Genomic DNA, 21,472 nt, shown 5'->3' on the forward strand with positions numbered 1-21,472 from the left:
ACTTGGCTAAACGTGTTTGTAAGTGCTCAAATATTTCATAATCAAGACTTTAATTTTCATCCATGCGATTTTGAATGTTTTCACTTCCATGTTAGTACTTTATGGATAACTAAAATGTTGCACAAAAAATGTTTGTGTATTTATTAATAAAATTGCCTAACTAATAGATTATCTTTACAATCTTCGGTTTTTAAAGAATTTAATGTACATATTTGTAATATTTTTACAATCTCTTTGTAAAAACTCAGCGGAAGGTACCAAGACCTTGTTGATAAATATTCCGTATCAACTTCACAAACAATACATGATGGTCTTGATGTATAGATTCTGTGTACTGATGTTGTTATATTGTTCTTTCGTTTGTCTTTTTCTGTTATTAATATTTCTTTTGCTGTTGGATTGTTTTATATGTGATATCTGTTTAACGTGGCCCATAAACGTCAAAATTATTCAATCGCGTAGTGGAATGAACTATTTCTGGATTCTTATAAATTCAATATAACTTTTGGACTATTTTAAATCTCGGTCTATTTCTGAAATTAATTCTTACATACTTTTGATTTTTTAACCCTGTATGCTAACATTGCCCGTGTGAAATTTTTAAATTGTTTGTATATACATTGAACGACAAATATATGTGACGTTTAAAATTTTCTGACGTCAGACATGCGAATCAATGAATGTGTTTGTAGATAGACGTTTTTGTGTTCTGTTAAATTGTTCCTTTTAAAATTGTTACACGACGATGACTACTGTACCCATATTTTAACTATTTTATTTATTATGTCTGTTTAGTTCACGCATCATTGTAAATATAACGGAATTTGATGAGACTGTCATCAAAGGGAGAGGTTTAGCGCTATAAAACCAGGTTTAATCCATCATTTTCTACATTTGAAAATGACTGTACCAAGTCAGGAATATGCCAGTTATTGTCCATTCGTTTTTGATGTGTTTTGTTATTTTATTTTGCCATGTGGTTATGGACTTTCCGATTGGATTTTCCTCTGAGTTCGGTATTTTTTGTGATATTACTTTGTGTACAGCTGACAGGCGCATTTAAAGCCAAGGATAATAAGAATGCTGTCATGTTTTGCAGGTGCTTCCAGTAATTGTGTTTTTCAGTACTGCGATTGCTATTCTATACTACTTGGGAGTTATGCAATTCATCATCAAGTATATCGCACGTGGTCTGGCATTTGCACTTGGAACATCTCCAGCTGAATCCTTGAATGCTGCAGGAAATATTTTTATAGGTCAGGTATGTGTTGTGGTATACAATTTAATATTGGCATACGTGCTCCAGTTTATTTGTAGTCCTGAGTCCACGTGTAGGGAGGCCCTATCCCTTTATGTGGAGCCCTATCGGTGAAACCGGAAAGTAATTATTTTCGAAAATGATTGGAGTCCAAAAATATTATCAGGTTAACTCATTATAAATACCAGGATTGAAATTTTATATTTGCACCAGACTCGCATTTCGTCTACAGAAGACTCACCAGTGACACTCGAATAAAAATTGCTAAAGGCCAAATAAAGAACGAAGTTGAAGAGAATTGCCTTAATGTTTTGTCAAATAAAGATCAGGTAATCAGTACCTGAGGTTTAAAGAGCCCGTAATCAATTTTGGTAGCCTAAAATAAAAATCGAATAAAGCAGGAGCGAGAGTCTGTGTTATCCCCACATGCAAATATATTAGTATCAAGTCAACATCACAGCTAAAATAAACGGGGGAATAAGATGACAACTTTATTGATTTACCTAATAATAGGTATGGCGAAAGAAATAAATTAAAAAACAGTCAATAATGATATTGTTTTTCTTAATTTTTAACAATTTTACCTTTACTGTTTTGAGATATTACTATTGTTATTGAATTAAGATATCGGATACAGTACACTTAGCTTGAATTTACTCATAGAAACTTTAAAATAATAGTTTAAATATTAAATGCGTTCTTAATTTATCGTTTAATACCTGGAACGCCCAAAACCAAATAGGTGAAAGCAACGATGTATAGAAAACAAAAACATGTGACGATCTATATAACCAACAGCTAGAACCCTGGTATAAGGAAAATCATCCATTTCGAAAACTTGTTCCAAGAAAATAGAACTTGCTACTTGATATATAAAAAAATATATACAACAAAAATACGAATTCAAAAGAAAGTCCCTTGTCAAATGCCATAATCTAAGGCTCAAACACATCAAACGAATTGAACACAGCTTAATTCATTTTCAACTTCTCTTTCGTATAATAGGTTTGGAAATAATCAAAAGGGTTGAGTGAAAGCTTCGGTGTATTTGCGTCGATAATGGTCTAAGCAGCACAAAGCATGGAAACATTTTTTCAACAAATATGACGAATATCAAGACATTGATTTTCTAGTTTTTCTAAACTATTAAAATCATTTTGAATAAAATAAATCTTTTGCGTAATTTAAACAAATCAGTTCAAGTAGGAATTAAGAAATATTTCCAAGTATTGGTATAGTTTTATATCGATTGAAGCACGTATCGGTAGGTACCAGATAATATATAATGATATAGCTTTTTAATGAAATTTTTAGTGAATTTTAATGCCCAAAAAACTAAAAGTATGATAATTTAAAAAAAAATAAATAGACTCTTTCATCCTCCATTAAATATGAATACCCAAGAGCTACAAACAGTAAGTAAACACCAACATCTAGGTGTCTTTTTTTCTAACAACGGATCCTGGAACGATCATATTGAATATATAGTTTCTAAATCTTACAAAAGAATAAATATAATGAGAAAAATGAAAAATGTTCTTGATAGATTTCTTACATATCATTTGTTCGCCCAATTCTTGAATATGCCGATGTCGTTTAGGACTCCCAAAATCAGAATTTGATTGCTAAACTTGAAAATATTCATCTTGACGCAGCTCTTATCGTCACGGGGGTACTAAACTTACTAGTATAAAATTGAGAATGGAAATGGGGAATATGCCAAAGAGACAACAACCCGACCATAGAAAAAAAACAACAGCAGAAGGTCACCAACAGGTCTTCAATGTAGCGAGAAATTCCCGCACCCGGAGGCGTCCTTCAGCTGGCCCCTAAACAAATATATGCTAGTTCAGTGATAATGAACGCCATACTAATTTCCAAATTGTACACACGAAACTGAAATTAAAAATAATACAAGACTAACAAAGGCCAGAGGCTCCTGACTTGGGACAGGCGCAAAAATGCGGCGCGGTTAAACATGTTTGTGAGATCTCAACCCTCCCCCTATACCTCTAGCCAATGTAGAAAAGTAAACGCATAACAATACGCACATTAAAATTCAGTTCAAGAGAAGTCCGAGTCTGATGTCAGAAGATGTAACCAAAGAAAATAAACAAAATGACAATAATACATAAATAACAACAGACTACTAGCAGTTAACTGACATGCAATTTATATGTTGAAACTCGATGAAAAAAATTATCTGAAAGACGACGCAATCATAGACTAATTCATTATCACAAAATTTTGAATAATAGAACTTCAGATTATTTAAGAGACTTATTGCCTGATTCAGTAGGAAGTAGGCATGATCATAATGCAAGACAAAGAAGTAATATAACACAAGTCAAAACACGGACCCATTTATATTCTGAATATTTCATCCCTGCAACAGCAAAACTTTGGAACACTCTTAACTTAAACATAAGAAAATGTGAATCTCTATCATTATTCAAAAAACAAATTAGTACCCAAAATAGTAAGGTCCCAACGTATTATTATATAGGACATCGTTTTGGTCAAATTCTTCATGCTCGCTTAAGAATGAATTCAAGTTCATTGAATTCTCACCTTTTCGTTTGTAATTTAGTAGACTCTCCAAATTGTCGTTGTGGTGATGTAGAAACAAATACTCACTTCCTGTTATCTTGTCCTATATACACTAATTTAAGACATGAACTATAAAGTAAAATCACAAAAATACTGAACTCAGAGGAATATCAATTCGGAAAGTCTATAATCACATGGCAAAATCAAATAACAAGACGCATCAAAAACGAATGGACAAGAACTGTCATATTCCTGACTTGGTACAGGCAGATATCAGATTCTATTTCAGTTCTTCCTGTCCAAGTAAACACAAAAACTTTGCTTTTTTGGATCAACGGTACTCTCAGATGAGCAAAATAGTATTTTATTTAGTTTGATGCAAAAATATATTATTAAAAGTAAACGTTTTAACCCTTGATGTTAATGCTTCATCACTCATTAGGAACCCTAGCATTTCACACTGTATACATTACAATAATTCATGTTTATTTATTATTATTTTTATTTTATTTTTCTCATTAATCTTTTTTTTTTTGTCTTTTTTTACCTTTTTCATATTCATATATTTATTACAGAGCATGCCAGTATTTATATTTATGTATTGTTCAATAAGTGTAAGTTGTAAAAGGAGACAGATTTGTAAAAGTAAATTGCTTGTTTCTGAATCCTTAATATTATTTCATTGTATAATATCGTTTAATGTTGATTTATCTAAATACATATTGTTTAAACTAATATAGCTTGGTCTGCTGTTGAAGCTGGTAAAGATATGGAAGCTGGAAATATCTAATTTTTAATATCAACTTAAAATTATACATCAAATAAAATCTTCAGTAAAAGGTTGGACTATGTTGAAGTCTGCAATGTTCTACATGTAAACATTAATTTTCAACATCGTACCTTTTTTGCGAAAATGAAGTTCATATAAATAGAATATATACTATATGTCTAAAGATTTTTGCAACGATACAAATAAAATTCTATAAGAAAATAATTATATTATATCGTATTGAAAATCAAATATGTTTCAATCAATGTAATGTACCCTGCTTGGTTTACTGTTTGGTTTATTATTTGATTCACGTATCTTTTGTTTATAGAATGTAGATAAATCAAAATGGGAAGGATTAGTAAAATTGTTATTTTTGTTATATTTTGGGTGAATTGGTTTTAATGTAATTTGCTTCATTTGATTTTGTACCCTTTTTTTAAAGTTTTGCAGCTTTTGCAGTTGAAAATATAAGAAATTGTCCACGTTTAGATAAGATATCCTTTTATGACTTTGATAACTATATTTGTTTTATAGACGTACTTAAATTTTTAATACATAAAATATATACCATATTAGTAACAACACATTTGTTTAGTTTCAAAACCCCACATTTTACATTAGAAAGTAAACTATTAAAATATCTGTCAACTGCCTCATTCTGAAATCTTCCAATTTATATATCAGTATATGCAACAACCTACAAAAACGAAATGTTGTCAAATGGTTTCTTATACGTGGATTCAAATATCTTTTTGGGCAAGCTGTTAAAATGTTTAATGTTATAAATGATATAATCAAATGTGTTTTTATAATATGTATGAAGGCCGTACATTGACCTATAATGGTTTACTTTTTTTAAATTGTTATTTGGATGGAGAGTTGGCACTGACACCACATCTTCCTATATCTATGACATCACAATGACATTACAAAATCATTTATCAATAAATGAAATAAGATTTTATCTTCATCATCATTACTGAATTTGAAAGGGACCGATAAAGTCTACAATTTTAACCATTCGGGAAGCCAACTAATCCCGTTATAATGCCGGCTTCTTTTTTATTTTTATTATGTTACAGTGTTATGATACAGGAATTCACATTTACCCACTAGTTTACCATCTAAAACATGTGATATTCTTCACATACTTAACCTCGGTTAAAAAAGTACTATTTATGAACGAATGTTTTTGCGACAATAATGTTGTCATCAGCAAAAAGCCATAGAAGTATTTCCCCCAAAATGTATTAAGACATTGACTTTCAAAAAATCGTTGGGTTATTTAAACAGTATATAAACAAAACAGTTCAACTAGTAACTAGGAAATTTTTCAATTAATGTTGTCAATTTTTTTTAAATGACCTTTCTTGGTAAGGACTTTAACGTAAAGATTTACACGAAGCAACATTTGTAACCTGATAGATACTATATTAGTTTTTTGTTTCGAGTTGATTAAGAATTCATATTGTAGAGTGAAGCTCCTCTGATGATTAGACCATTCTTGGCAAAGTTGACGAATTCTGAAATCCATGCAATTATGACAGGTGGATTTGCAACCATAGCCGGAAGTGTCATGGCTGCCTATGTTTTAATGGGGGTAATTATATAAAGGAAATAGTATCATTATGCCTTCATATTTAGTATGTCGCCATGTAACTCAAGATAAGCAGAATCCTATAATCTTATGGACTTGAAATGAACAAAACTCTTTTCGAATTTACTCATATCAATGCCAAAGTCCTTGACAGGAAGTTAAAGTCCACAAGTAGCAACAATAGAAAAAAAAAATAAATCCGTGAGACTAGCAATCATCAAATATTCTTCAAAAGTACACTCTGACATGATAAAAAAAGAAAACGACGTTCACAAAACACTACATAGCAACTAAAACCGGAGGTTAACTCAGGTGATCCGGAAGGTTTACAGTTACAGTTCAACATTTGTCACCCGTCGTATTGCTCATGCATAAGTCTCATTCAGTGATGTCAAAATCGAGATAAATGTCAAAAAGTATGAGCAAGGCCCAGATATCTCTATTCATTCTACTGTAATTACGTGCGTTGTATATCTAAATGTTTGATAAACATCTGTAAACATCTATTTCAGTATTTTATTTAGAAGTGTTTCCTAATGAACATCAGTATTTTATTCAGAAGTTTTCCTAATGAACATCAGTATTTTATTCAGAAGTTTTCCTAATGAAATATTTGTTATCTGTCTCCATTTATAGGTTCCTGCCAATCATCTTTTATCGGCATCTGTAATGTCAGCTCCTGCAGCACTAGCTATGGCCAAACTATCTTACCCAGAAACTAAAGTGTCGAAGGCTCAGAATAAAGATGTATATCAAATGGAAAGTGGGTAAGTATAATAATTCTCTAAATAGATAATATATATTTTTTTTAACAACATAAATAAATATTTATTTCAAATATTGGCTTGTTACAATATTCTTCAGGAGTCCAAGCTCCTCCTGATGTTCCCTGTTACAATCCACTAATCACTCAAGATAGTGATAAGTTGTAAAATACTTATAACATTTTTTACATTATATATACATTAAATAATATCACTTAATCACTTAATATGACTATTCATATGTTTTCTAATAGTTACTAAAGCATTACTTTTAATTTTCAAACATACTCTTCTATTAAACTTATTGAGAAACATTGAGAAAACATTGACATTTATTGTCTTTTGATCAGATATGTAATAGGCTTTGTAAATTGAAAAACCCACAATTGTTAAAAAATAGTTTAAGTCAAAATATTCTTCCTGAGAAGTTTTATATCCAAATACTAAGTGTCTTAGTTTTATCTTCAAAGTTATTTTACTGTTCTTTAAAACTTCATTTATTTTATTCCAAAAAAGTTTTAAATACGGACACAGTATAAAGAAGTGATCATAATCTTCTTCTTGTGTACAAAAATTACAAGAACTATTGTTTACAATTTTTCACCTGCATAAAATATTAATTATATTTTCTAATTGGCTTTGACACATTCTGGGCAATACATTTTGGCCTGTAATGGTCGTTATGATCTCGCCCGAACTAATAACTCCGAAATAGTAATTACAAGATAACTTGAGATGTTGATTTTATTTCTCCGTGAAATCAATTTAAACATTTCCAAGCAATTGGCCTGCAGTCAACCAAGACAAGCTATGTCTATTTCTTTAGGAATTGAACAGATAAACTGCAATATATAAAATTTACTCGTCAGTAAAATGTTGGAATATACTGGTGTTTGTAACGTTCTGACTATTAATTTTCAATATCATACCCTTTTAGCGAAAATGAGTTTCATATAAATAGAATATATACTATAAGTCTAAAGAAATGTGCAATGATACAAAAAAAGTAAATTTGAAAAAAATGATATTATATCGTATTAAAAATCAAATATTTTCCTATCAACACAATGTACCCTTTTTGCTTACTGTTTGATTTCATCTTGATATTTATATTTATATTTATATGGATAAAAAAAGATTTGTATTAAAGTTGTTCATGTATACGGTGAATTGTTTTAAACTTATTTCCCGTATTTTTCTTCTTTTTTTTTCAGATTCATGTATTTTTTTTTAATTTTCTGTATAGAATGTAGAACAGATAAAGGGAAACGTGTTTGTAAAGTAGTTCATAATTTATTAGAATTAATCTTATCTTCTTTATCTTGGTTTGGTTATTACGTATTTTAGAGACAATCTTAGATAACACTCTTAACAGGTTACATGACGTCACATACTAATAGTTATCAAAGGTACCAAGCTTAAAATTTAATACACCAGACGCGCGTTTCGTCTTCATAAGACTCATCAAGAGGGACGAAAGACACCAGAGGGACAGTCAAACTCATAAATCGAAAATAAACTGACAACACCATGGCTAAAAATGAAAAACACAAACAGACAAACAATAGTACACATGACACAACATAGAAAACTAAAGAATAAACAACACGAATCCCATCAAAAACTAGGGGTGATCTCAGGTGCTCCGGAAGGGTAAACAGATCCTTCTCCACATGTGGCATTCGTCGTGTTGCTTTTGAGATAACAAACCGGTAAATAGTCTAATTCGGTAGGTCACATTTATGAAAGGGAAGGGGATTGTACTTTCGACGCAAGGAACATATCCGATATCATTTGTGAAACGGTTATTCCATAACGGTCAACTAACTCGTGATGGCGTCCGTAAAATTTACGAAAAGAGGATTTCAACTTCATCATTTGGAACTCTTGATTTGATAGCTTCCTTGTAAGCAACAACCCTCTCTTAAGAAAATCATGATAGGAAATCCAAGCACGGGAATATCGTATCAGTTGGGAGATATATGCACCGTATAGCAGGTGCTGCATCAGTGACGCTTAGATCTAAATAATTAAAAAGCCAAAACAAGTACAAAGTTGTAGGACCCAACATTTCAAAAAAAGATGTGCCAAATACGGCTATTAAAGGTAATCTATGTCTGGGATAAGAAAATCCTAAGTATTTTGAATAATGCATACGTTTGTTAACAGTAAATTTATAAAACTAAAACATAAAGGAAATCGTCAGACTAAGGGGTTAGACCATCGGCAGACATATTTTTAATCGTAACACTATCCAAATTAGGTTCATGTTTGCTGCAAAAATAAGTCTGTCACACCTGTAGCTTTTACTGTTGAAATATAAGAAAGATAAAATATATCATATTTTGTATTCAGTTATATAAACAACATTACAATACAAGGTATGGTAAAAAAAATACCACTACGATGTTTTTATGCGAAACATTACATTGAAAAGTAAAATATCAACAGTAAGTACGTTGATATTTTTTGTGTTTGCATAACATGTCTTGTCCTAGTGTTTTGATAACTTGGCAAGATTTTGTTTAACATCACCAAGTTCAGACTTGAAATGCTGTGTTTATTCTGTAGACATTTTTTTACATTTTTGATACAATGGATGAGGTTACAATTCTATCTAGTTCCAATATAAAAAGAATATGTGGAAAATATTTCCAATTAGACTTATTTATCAGAAATCCCTAAATAAAGATGTTACCAGTTATAGGTTAATGCAGGGCCTTTATAAATGGTAATCAGTTGAGCTTTTACTTGTAAATACATTTTAACCTCTGATGGTCGTTTTGATCTAGATCGAACACTGATAAGCCGAAATAGTAATTAGCAAGATAATTTTAGTTGTTGATTTTATTTTTAAGTGAAATATATTTAGACATTTCAGTCGACCATTGCATAGTTCTTTAGTAATTGAGCAGATGAACTGCAAGCCAAATGTCTGGTTTCTTTTAATTTACTGTGCTCCTCTTCAAGCCGACTGCCTGATACTTTTCTCGTCTGATATCATTCATACGGGAGATTCACGACCAAAATTGAAATAATCTGACATTATTATTTGATGCTATATTCCACAGATTGAGTTGACGGGGCGGTTGCTGCTCTCAAGGAGGCTATTTTATCAATGTGTCCAAATTGTTAAGTAGATGATTTTTTTCTAATAATTTGATTGACTTTTATAAAACATATTGTTCACTGATTTTCACTATCCCGTTCTGTATTTTCTCAATATGAAATCACCGACCAGACATAGATGATTTATACCAGATTAGACACAAGGTTTTATATCTTCAAAACTTTCATCTTCAAAGTCGTAATCAATTAAGCTTTTCAAACTTTTTTGGTCGCGCCCTAATGCGTAGTCTTAGTTAGTTTTCTAGTTTGAATTGTTTTACCTTTGTCGGTTCGAGCCATTTTATAGCCTATAATTTAATAGTTGTCGTTTACTGATGTATATAATATTTGTTTTTTGTTTATTGTTTTGTTTATTATCAAGCCATTAATTTTCTTGTTTGAATTATTTTACAATTGTCATTTTGGGGTCTTTTAAAGCTTGATATAAGATAAAATAAGACAAGAAAACTTTATTTTTATTCGGCATGAGTGAAAATTACAAAATAGTCTCTAAGGAGCTTTTGACCGAATATTAAAACATATACATAAACATAAAAACCGTCTAATTTGACATATAAAACAACATGTAATATCAAGTTGAATCTCAAATACATAGCATGCAAAGAATATAAGCAATAAATAGAATGAAGTAAAACATGCGAGACCAGAGCAACGAAAACCAACATAAAAAACAACCAACTCACGAGTTATCTGCAAGCAGAACAGCGACATTCCAAGCCGTTCAAGGACTGAACAAAACTTTTGAGATGTGAAAAAAACTGTTTTCAGTCCTGATATGTTTTAAAAGGCTGATCTGATCCATAAAGTAGCAGTAGAAAATTTAAAAGAGTTCTTACCGTAACGGGTTGACTTTACCAGACTTTTATTAAGAAATTAGTTAAAATATTGTTACTTATATGATTATATGTTAACATATATATATTGTTTTGTAGTAACCATAATAATGACTATGCATTTTGCCTCTTGTTGCACATGTAAATATGTGTCTGAGTGTTTCCAAATAAAGTATATTGTTATTGTTACCAGTGGAATTTCCAGAATATTTACATACCTGACAGAATACTTAGAATGTTTGACACTTACCAAATTTTGTAAGCACACAGGAGCCATATTGTTTATAATCTTTCTAGAGCCATTGTTCTTATCCGTCTGATCTGCAAGGAGGGCACCTTTGTTTCAAATAAGAGGTCCTAGTAGGAGCTGGTAAAATCCTCTTATATAAAACAGAGTACTCTTTCCTGCACCATTGATACGGTATGTTATTTTGCATATAGTCACAATTGAAGGCCGTGCATAGTTACTTACTTTTGTCTCATTTTGTTCTCTTCTGATATATATATTTATAGAATTAAAAAAAAAAGTTTATATTACAGGAAAGAAAGAAATATAGTTGAAGCAGCATCTAATGGAGCATGTATGTCTGTGAAACTTGTTGCCAATATTGCTGTAAATCTCATAGCCTTTATATCACTACTTCAGTTTGTAAACGCCACTTTAACATGGTTTGGGGAAAGAGCAGGCTTATATCCACCAGATTATGAACTTGTAACTTTCCAGGTATGTAGGATGTAGTACCAGTTTGATATATTAGTTATAAAATGGAAGTTTCAGATTTTAAATTCTAGCCTTTTTTATATGGATTCGATAATAAGTATCATCATTTCATGTGGATTTTTGTCTAGACTCCCTCTAATAAACTATCGATACTGCCGATGGTAATATAACCTGATATAAACATTAAAAGAGGGACGAAAGATACCAGAGGGAAAGTCAAACTCTTAAATCGAAAATAAACTGACAACGTCATGGCTAAAAATGAAAAAGACAAACAGACAATCAATAGTACGCATGACACAACATAGAAAAGAATAACCAACACGAATCCCACCAAAAACTAGGGGTGATCTCAGGTGCTCCGGAAGGGTAAGCAGATCCTGCTCCACATGTGGCATTCGTCGTGTTGTTTATGTGATAAAAAAAACCCGGTAAATAGTCTAATTCGGTAGGTCACATTCATTAAAGGGAAGGGGATTGTAGGTACGACGTGAGGAACATATTTGATATCATTTGTGAAACGGTTATTCCATAACGGTCAACCAACTCGTGATGACGTCCTTAAAATTTACGAAGGGATGATTTCAACTTCACTATTTGGAACTCTGGGTTAAATAGCTTCCTTGTGAGCAGCAACCCTCTATTAAGAAAATCATGATAGGAAATGAAAGCACGGGAATATCGTATCAATTGGGAGATATATACCCTGTATGCAGGTGCTGCTTGAATATTGCTACTTTGAAATGGAAAGTTCAAAATTGAAAAGCTGAAATCATCTCTTTTGTCGTAAAGTTTTGTTTTCAACCGACCCTCATTGTCAATTTCTAGATGTAAGTCAAGCTATGAGGTCGACTTAACTGTATCTGTAGTATCCTTTATATCTAGTTCGATAGTATAGATGCGTTCAACATTAACATTAGTACAAATAGATATCGACCACTTGCAATTGAATTTATCTATTTCTGTATGGTTTTATATAGTAGGTTGAAAAGTGTGTGTATCATCGTAAACTGTATAAGAATGAATATCTGTTGATCAAAATAGTCAACAAAAAGGTTCATCTTTGTTTCACTTTCAATGTTGACGTTGTTGTCCTGATAATGACCAAAGACATACGTAACCCGATCCCCAGCTATGGTGTTTAATTGGAGGTCACTCGAATACAGATTAAGTGGAGTCGTATTATTCACTTGCATGTGAATAATTCATCGGTGATGTTTCTTAACTAATTTTTTCGAAAATGAACCAAAGTGGGCGAATTGTAAGTTCACTTTTTCTCTGTCATTTATGATTGAACAAACCAAAAATCTTTTTTTTTTATATCTTAGCTAAAGACCATTCACGAGGGAAGATGATGTACTTAGCTTTTAGAAAATTTAAGCTTGAAAGTTGAAAAATACTGGTCAAAGAAGCAATGACAATCTATCTCGTAACAAAAACGTCAAATTAGTATCACAAGCATGACTTACCGTAGTGTATAATGCATAGTAAAATAAATATGATAAATATAATACTTTATAATATTCTGCAATGTATTTATCTCATATTACTTTTCATTTTAGTTTATTTGCTCCTATGTATTTTGGCCTATGTCTTGGGTAATGGGCGTCCACCATACTGATTGTCGTGTGCTTGGAGAACTAATCGGAATCAAAACTTTCATCAATGAGTTCGTTGCTTATAACGAATTGTCCAAATATATAGGCAATAGGGAAAACCTAACATGGTATGAGGGATTACCAGCTATAAACAGCAGTTACACTGGAAACTGGACACGTGTTGGTCGGGATATTCATTATCTGGATTTTAATCACACTCTCGTTGGAGGAACCATTGAGGTATTTCATTTACTCTATTTCAAATGCTGCTTTATCGTTTAAAGGTTTCATGATGTATCTGAATTAATCAAAAAGTTCAAAGTGATCCCTTCAATATTTTGGTTATTCATTTTTTTCTTAATTGCGAATTTCAGAAATTCGTGTATGATAATAAGTTTTGTTACCTTAATTATATAAAAATAACCAGGCTGTTAGTTTTGTCAATTACATTTGTTCATACTTTTTTTTTATGTAGGCGCTGTTATCGCTCCTTATACGGTATGGGTTGTCCTCATTTGTCGATGGACATAAGGTTGCCTATAATTGCTTACATCCACTTTATTTGAACTTAGATAATTGTCTCAAAGGGAATCATACCACATCTTTTTATACGTATTGCTATATACTATGTTGACCACTAGATGTTTTTTTTTTTTTGTATTGTTTATTAATATTTCTATTGACGTATACCTTACATCGAATTGAATCCATGCCTTTAATAATTAGATATTCCTTGGATTCTCCAAATAATTCTGACAAGTACATGCATTTCTTACGTCCTCTTTATTACTTATGCATTTATCACTTTAAGATCACTTAAGCATTATTGTTGAAATGGTTTTCCTTATTAAACAATGTATATAAAGGAGAAATAGGTAGGTGAGGTATGATTACATCTGAAACAAACCACAATAGACCAAATGACTTAGATGTTATTACCAGCAGGTTACGGTAAGGTCTCCATTGATGTCCATACTGTGTCAAATATAAAAGGCCCCGAGATGGCAAAATGTAAAATAATCCAAACAAAACTAGAGTGTTGACCTGATTTGTGTACCAAACGACAAACAAAAAATTAACCAAATACAGGATCTTGACAAACTAACATAGAATGTGGAGGGGTTAAACGTGCAAGTGAGTGCTCAACAACCCCTAGTCTGGAACAGTTGTATTATACCACAACATCTTATCAAGCTGTATAAAAAGGCTTGACTCATGATACCAACAAAAAGGGGAAAAATCAACAGGTTATCGAGAGCTAGATCAAATCCATTTGCAATTGATGAATCGTTGTTTTATGAACTATACCATCTTATATGAAATTATGTTTGAAAATAGAATTAAATATACCATACCTTATTATTTCTAAAATGTTTTATAAATGAAACAAAAACTATTCATTGGCGATACTCTCTTTATGACATAAGCCAACGAAACAATACACGCGAAAACACGTCCTTTTTATTCCTCGTCTTGCATGTCATTACGATAGTTCAGGAAATGACAAAATAATTTGTATGACCTTTTAAAGTGCCGGATAGTGAATTCGTCCATCCTTTCAAAATTTATTATTGGTATAAAATGAAATGAGTTGTATGATTATGACACTTAAATTGATGATTGTCAGATGTCAGTATGTTTTCATAATAAAAACTTATTTAATGTAACATGCTTTTAAACCAGACGACATACGTGTGTTTTTATATAATTAGATTTGAGTCACAGCTTTATCCAAAAATAAAGTATTACCAAATTTACATGTATGATAATACTTCCTGTGACAGAATATATTTTAGGAAGGTTATGACTATAGGTTAGATGTTAGTGATAAGTTCTGAACTTGATGCTTATTTTAGAAGTGTTTCGTTAAATGCATTTTGAAATCCTATATTAGATTTGAAAGACTTACTAACAAATAAAATCAATTTTTAGATAACGAAAAGTCCTGCTCGTACTGCTGTACTAGAAAAATATTATTTCACATTTCCCAAATCACATTCAAGATTTGTTTAAATGAACACCAACAAAAAAAGCTTTTTATGCTCGAGTCTCATTATATTTGTGCATTATTGTACCCCGTTTATCATTATACTGCAAACTTTCAAACGCTAGAAATCTTCTAAGTGTACGTGTACGAAAATAAATATGTACGTGTATTTATGTGAAAAGTAAAAAAATAGAAAATAAACAATCATTATCATCTCGTTTTAAAAGCAAAATGTCTTTTCTTATTTTCTTAAATTTATGCCTGAATATTATAGTAATAAGCATTATTAGTAAGTAATTGAAACTGAGAGTGGTAACGGGAAAGTGTCAAAGAGACAAAAATCTATCCAACGAACAGAAAACAACACAGGGCAACTAGTGGGTCTTTAACACAACGAGAAAATCTCGCATCCGAAGGCTTGCTTTAGCTGGCCCTAAAACAAATATGTAAACTAGTTCAGCTTAATTTTACGTCATGTTTAATTCTAAAACAGATAACTGAAAGCAATAAAACAAAAACGAAACATACAATACAACGATTTACAAAGGCCAGCGGCTCGGGAATTTGGACAGGTGCGAAAATGCGTTGGGGTTAAACATGTTTTTAGAGATCTACTTAATGCGGGGTTCACACATTGACGATTTTTTCTCCCGTTAGAGATCAGACAGCGATACGACACGAAAAGTGAAAAAGTCGGATTAGTATCCTCAATTATCTGGAATGTCCTATCATTGTCTGAACGCAGTCGTTTTTGTTCGTAACAGATTCCTACGGGTCGGGAAGGGTCCGAATAGTTCGGCGAAGCACTTCGACAGTTAGGTGCGTCCCGTAACATTCGGGGAAACTCAGCTGATTTTGTCAAGTCGGATTACAATCGTGCCTATGTCGTGACAGATTCTGCTGTATCGGATCAAAATCCTAACAATGTTCTATGTATTCTGGACGGTGTCCTGTGGAACGGGAATGATCTGGAGAAATTTTTCATTGCTGTTTTTCTGCCGATTGAGTCCAGATTGCATCCAGATCTTGTCGATTGCGAACCGTTTTTGCCGAAACCGTTCAGGTAAAATTCGACCGAGTCTGTCACGATTGCGTCCCGATTCTACCGAATGTAATCCGACAGAGATCCGACAGTGACCAGACAGTAAACCGACGCTGACGGAAGTTATCCGTTCGAAAACTGTTGGCATACTCTGGATGATTAGGTACTGTCGGAACGTAATCCTATCACGGTCCGCTCTATCGCATTGCAAACGGCTTTGTCTGGTCTCAGTCGTACTGTATTCTGTAATTGTCGGGACTCTGACGTGGGTATCATTTACGAATTTCGTATAAATAACGGGACTTTAATCCGACTAGACAAAATCGGCTTAGTTCTCCCGAATGTTACGGGACGCATCTAACTGTCGGAGTGATTCGCCGAACTATTTGGACAGTTCCCGACCCGTAGGAATCTGTTACGAACTTAAACGACTGGAATGGACTGGAATGATAGGACATTCCAGATAATTGAGGATTGTAATCTGACTTTTTTCACTTTTCGTGTCGTATCGCTGTCTGATCTCAAACGGGAGCAATAATCGGCAATGTGTGAACCCCGCATTACTGAAAATATGAACTCTGTAGCCGATTACAAAACCTTGCTTACAACTTTTAGTAGGATTTGTTTGCACCCTGAATAAATATGATTATATTATCTTTTATACCTCCTTCATTCACTAAGGTATTTTTTTTCTTATTTTCAAATATTTTTTTACCTGTAATTTTGTACTACAATATAAGTACAGATTCCTTTATAGATTTAAGAGATAACTGTATTGTATTTGAAGCTTTAAGGACGTCCATCGGTAGTTTTACTGTCGCAAATTTAGTTTACCTGGCGCGCTCCGCGTCGCCAGGTAAACTAAATTTGCGACAGTAAAACTACCGATGGACGTCCGCAAAGCTTCAAATACAATACAGTTATCTCTATTCTAATGCAAAACAAGTTCATAATTAAATTTCAATCATAATGTTAGTGTAAAATCTTCATTAAAGAAAATTCCGCGAAAAGATGTTATCTTCTTTGGTCCCTACACTACGTGACGTCATAGGTATGCTTCCGGTGTCAAACATAAACACCGGGCGTTTTCTGGCTTCTGTGCCGCTTCAGAATGTAATAAAATTTGATAAAAAGAAGATTTTAAGGCACAACAAGTGAGTTATTTGTTTATTATTGTAGAAACAACATGTCAATACATTCCGAAATTCAAAATGTCGGCTTCCTTAGTTACAGACAAGGAGATAGAGACTTTTACGCTTGCTGTCATCCAATCAGAACACTTGTTACACATTCATTGCATTAGAAATGTATTTCGTATGTATATAGTCTAGCAGAGAATCAATTGTTTGAATTTGGACTATATCAATGCTAGTCTACATAGACATTGTGGTATTTCGAGTATTTTATCTCAATCTGTTATATTTTACGAAAAGTAAATCGCAAATTCAAATTCGACGTTTTTTCAGCTAATGAGAATACATCTTCCTTTTAAGTTGCACTCACAGTTGGTTCTCCACCTAATCTGGTTAGTGTACTTTGATTATATGAATACAATTATTATCAAACTACTATAACAATAAATGAATTTGATGAATTTTATAACAGACTAAATTATATCAATTAACTATGAAATTTACATTTGTAATCACTAACTGCAGGTACCGTTGACAAAATATCATCTGACCGAACTACAATCATGTAGTTCGAAGACAATCATACAGTTATATAAAGTAACTGATAGATATGTATCTTTTTTATTTTCTAGGATAGGTCAATGGTTATTGCGACTTATGCCTTGTGTGGGTTTTCAAATGTCGGTTCTATTGGAATTATGCTTGGAGCCCTAGGGGCCATGGCACCTACTCGAAAGCAAGATCTCACCAAAGTGGTGGTAAGAGCCATGATTTGTGGAAACGTAGCTTGCTTCCTGACAGCATGCATAGCAGGTAAACTATCATTTACTCACTTTAGTAACTACAAAGCAATTATTGTTTTGCTTTTTAGCAAGAGTCAAGAATGTCAAAAGATATTGATTTAACCTGGTTAAAAGAAGAGGATATTAATTAAGGATACTTAAGGTAAATAATAATGAACACCAAGTACTGCAACTACATCAATTAAAAGTGCTTGACAATTGAAATCAATTGATTTCTTAAAACTGGGATTCGAGTAAAATTACATATTTTCCGATGTAAATAATTTGTAAAGCATAAAACCTGATCAAAGATGCGTGTAGAATGGTTATTCCATTGGCACTTTTTACTGCTTTCCTTATTATAGACTTTCAAAACACGAACATAGTTATTGAATTCATATATTAACAGTTTCTTATTAACTGTATATTGTATTTAAAGGTTTAATGTATGAACCAAGATAAAGTGTAGAAGAGGGACAGCGTTTAGTTAAAGACCGTGCAATAACATTTTAGCTAGCCAGTAATGAGGAAAGTATGTGATGTCAAGAAGTTCATATCACTGATTTTACTTCATGCTATTCAAGTATTCCGTCAAAGACAGTTGATTCATAACTTGATTTTCTATGAAAAGAGATGCAAAATTGTAAAGGGAAATTGATTCTTTGCATTTCCTTTTATTTGAAATTTATTTGTTTTTACTTTTTTATATCTTATATATTTTTTTATCACGTATTATATATCTTCTGTATATTTTAATATTTTGAAATATCTGTTATTGCATACATTTAATTTACTTTCAAACTTGATACGCATAATTTTATTTGAAATTTTACTCTGTGATTTTTATATATTTTGACATATCATTTTTGTGAATGTTTTTTTTTTTTGTGTACAGTCTTCTTTCTACTGGATTATAACTTTACCCTTTTTTCAAAGAACATAGGTCAAAACTCACAAACTGACAACGGATCCGAAGCTTAATAACGTTCCGTTTTTGTTGTATTTAATTGTAAACAGTTTTATCACTTTTAACATCTATTTTACAAATTAACGTCATAATATATAGAAAATTTTAAATGATTTCGAATATTTCGTTCCAACTCGTTAAATCGACACTTTGAATTCAAAAACATCAACAAAAGCATGCAATACTTTTAATTTTGATTTTTTCTACATTTTAATTCTTTGTAATGTATATTTCTGAACACAACGCACAAGACTTTTATTGGTTTTGCAATATGACATTTGAAGGTTAAAAGTTAAAAGAACCCATTTTGTGTCCATTAATTTATGACTAATTTTTTCATGTTACAAATAAATGACAAAACAAAAGAAAATTTAAAATAATTTGTTTAATCAATTGCGGTGATTGAAAAGGGACACTTATTTATTTTTGTGATTGCAGTAAAAAAAAATAAAGAAGTTTTTTTCTAAATGATCTATTGTTTTGTAAGGCTGTAACTAGCATATTAATCTATTGTAATAAAAATTCATAATATCTAATAAAATTTGTAGATTTAGCTAACAAGGTCCTTATATTTGTATAAAATAACATTTGTTTATAGTTGAAAGTTGTTTAAACGTTAAATAAGCTACAATTAAAAATTGCTTGCTAGTCCCTCTCTGTGATTACCTTCAGAGAACTTTGGTTCATTTCCCAAGCAATCTATCATGAAGGGAAGTTAAATAATACGAAATTCAATCATAGTCTTTTTCAAAAATGATGAACGGTTCTTTATATTGGTATGCAATCATTTTAAACGTTTCAAATTTATGAAATTATATTCGTACATCAATGTTTTCGATACACCAATAACAAAAACTGAAATATATTGAATTGATACATTTTGTAACTATTAAAATTAATATCAGAAACCTAAACTTAATTGTAAAATAATGAACCTGTTAAAGGGAGACAATACTCGCATAACTTTTTCGAATTGGCACATAATACAACGGAATGTCACTCTTGTATACAAATGGCACATCAATATAATTAATTAACTGTGCAATCGCGCTCCACCTTCAATGATGATTCTAAATTATAAATATAACCAAAAGTTGTTAATCTATAGATAGTAAAGACTAATGAAATCTAACCCACTGTTAAAATATTTCTTTGCATTTTTTTAAAACTTCCTCAGTAAAATGCTTGAGCCACTTGACTTTCATAGCTCATAACTAACGTTTTTACACAATATTTAAATAAAGAAGCTAAAGATTATTCGCTTCTCAAAGTGTAAGACGCAATAAAAATCGTATGCTTGCAACATCTTACCCAAAAACAGATTTAATTAAGTTCTGAACATTTCGATATTTCTTCGTTAAAACCGGTTTTAAACAAATCACAAGTACGTGTTAAGATCCGACTAAATACCCATATCCCGATATCGTCAGGTTAATTTGCTACTGTAACCATTTCATCATAGTAATAAGGATTATTCTGGACAAAGTGTATTACCTTAAAGATTATAATGAGTCTCAAACTTGAAAAAAGAAAATTTTACAAACTGTTTATTAGTTGGTAAACGTAGCCTTTATTCACTTTGAGAACTGTATTTATCAATTCGAATTCCAATGAAGAACTCTAAACTAATTTGAAGTTAATGTTACATTGAAACCTTGCCGAACAATTCACTTGCGAGGTAGCTGACCCCTTTAATAGTTTTATACAAGTATAAACACATATACAAAATTAGATTTCCCAGGTTTCCATGACACCCACGAAATTGAAAAAAATCTAAAGATACTAATTGGAATTGTACTTTCATATTTAAGGCGGAGTATAAATTTAGGCTTATTACCTAGACCTGGTGTTCTTTTTCATGTATTTTTTGAAGCTGCGATGAGAGAAAGGTTTATTGTCAAAAGCATATGAATCTGTTATGAGAGGCTATTTTATTGAACATTTTAGTTATTATTTTGTAAAGTATATATAATAATATGTATTTAGTTTTGTCCTCAATAATTTGCTTGAAAACTGTATTTTTTTTAATAAATTAATAAAACAAAAATACTTATCACCATGGTTGTTCTTTCATTTCTTTGATGGTGTCATTTCAGCGGTATATTTAATATTTCCATAAAGCGTGAGCTTTGGCTGCCAAAAAACCGGGTTAACATACCAGTTTTCCTTAAAATTTCCAATTCAAAATCAGGGATATAGCAGTTGTTTACTTATAGGTCGTTTCTATGTATGTTGCATTGTGGTTTGTTTTTGTTGGTACCTTATTGGTTTGTTGTTTTGTTGTTTTCCTTTTGATAAGCTAATAGTTGATATATAAAAAGAGGATGTGGTAAGATTGC

At 31.6% G+C, this 21,472-nt stretch overlaps 1 protein-coding gene across 1 annotated transcript in view; it reads left to right on the forward strand.

Moving 5' to 3' along the window:
* LOC143065322 (putative transporter HI_0519) overlaps positions 1–21,190 on the forward strand; it is a 49,894-nt gene extending 28,704 nt beyond the window's left edge. The window contains exons 6-12 of the mRNA XM_076238829.1: positions 1,100–1,261; positions 6,055–6,180; positions 6,814–6,944; positions 11,444–11,627; positions 13,187–13,462; positions 18,017–18,197; positions 18,606–21,190. Of these exons, the coding sequence (XP_076094944.1) occupies positions 1,100–1,261; positions 6,055–6,180; positions 6,814–6,944; positions 11,444–11,627; positions 13,187–13,462; positions 18,017–18,197; positions 18,606–18,628 (1,083 nt within the window). The 3' untranslated portion in view covers positions 18,629–21,190. The remainder of the gene's footprint in view (positions 1–1,099; positions 1,262–6,054; positions 6,181–6,813; positions 6,945–11,443; positions 11,628–13,186; positions 13,463–18,016; positions 18,198–18,605) is intronic.
* The last annotated feature ends 282 nt before the right edge of the window (positions 21,191–21,472 follow it).

This window comes from Mytilus galloprovincialis, chromosome 2 (genome assembly GCF_965363235.1).
Source record: "Mytilus galloprovincialis chromosome 2, xbMytGall1.hap1.1, whole genome shotgun sequence".
NCBI lineage: Eukaryota > Metazoa > Mollusca > Bivalvia > Mytilida > Mytilidae > Mytilus > Mytilus galloprovincialis.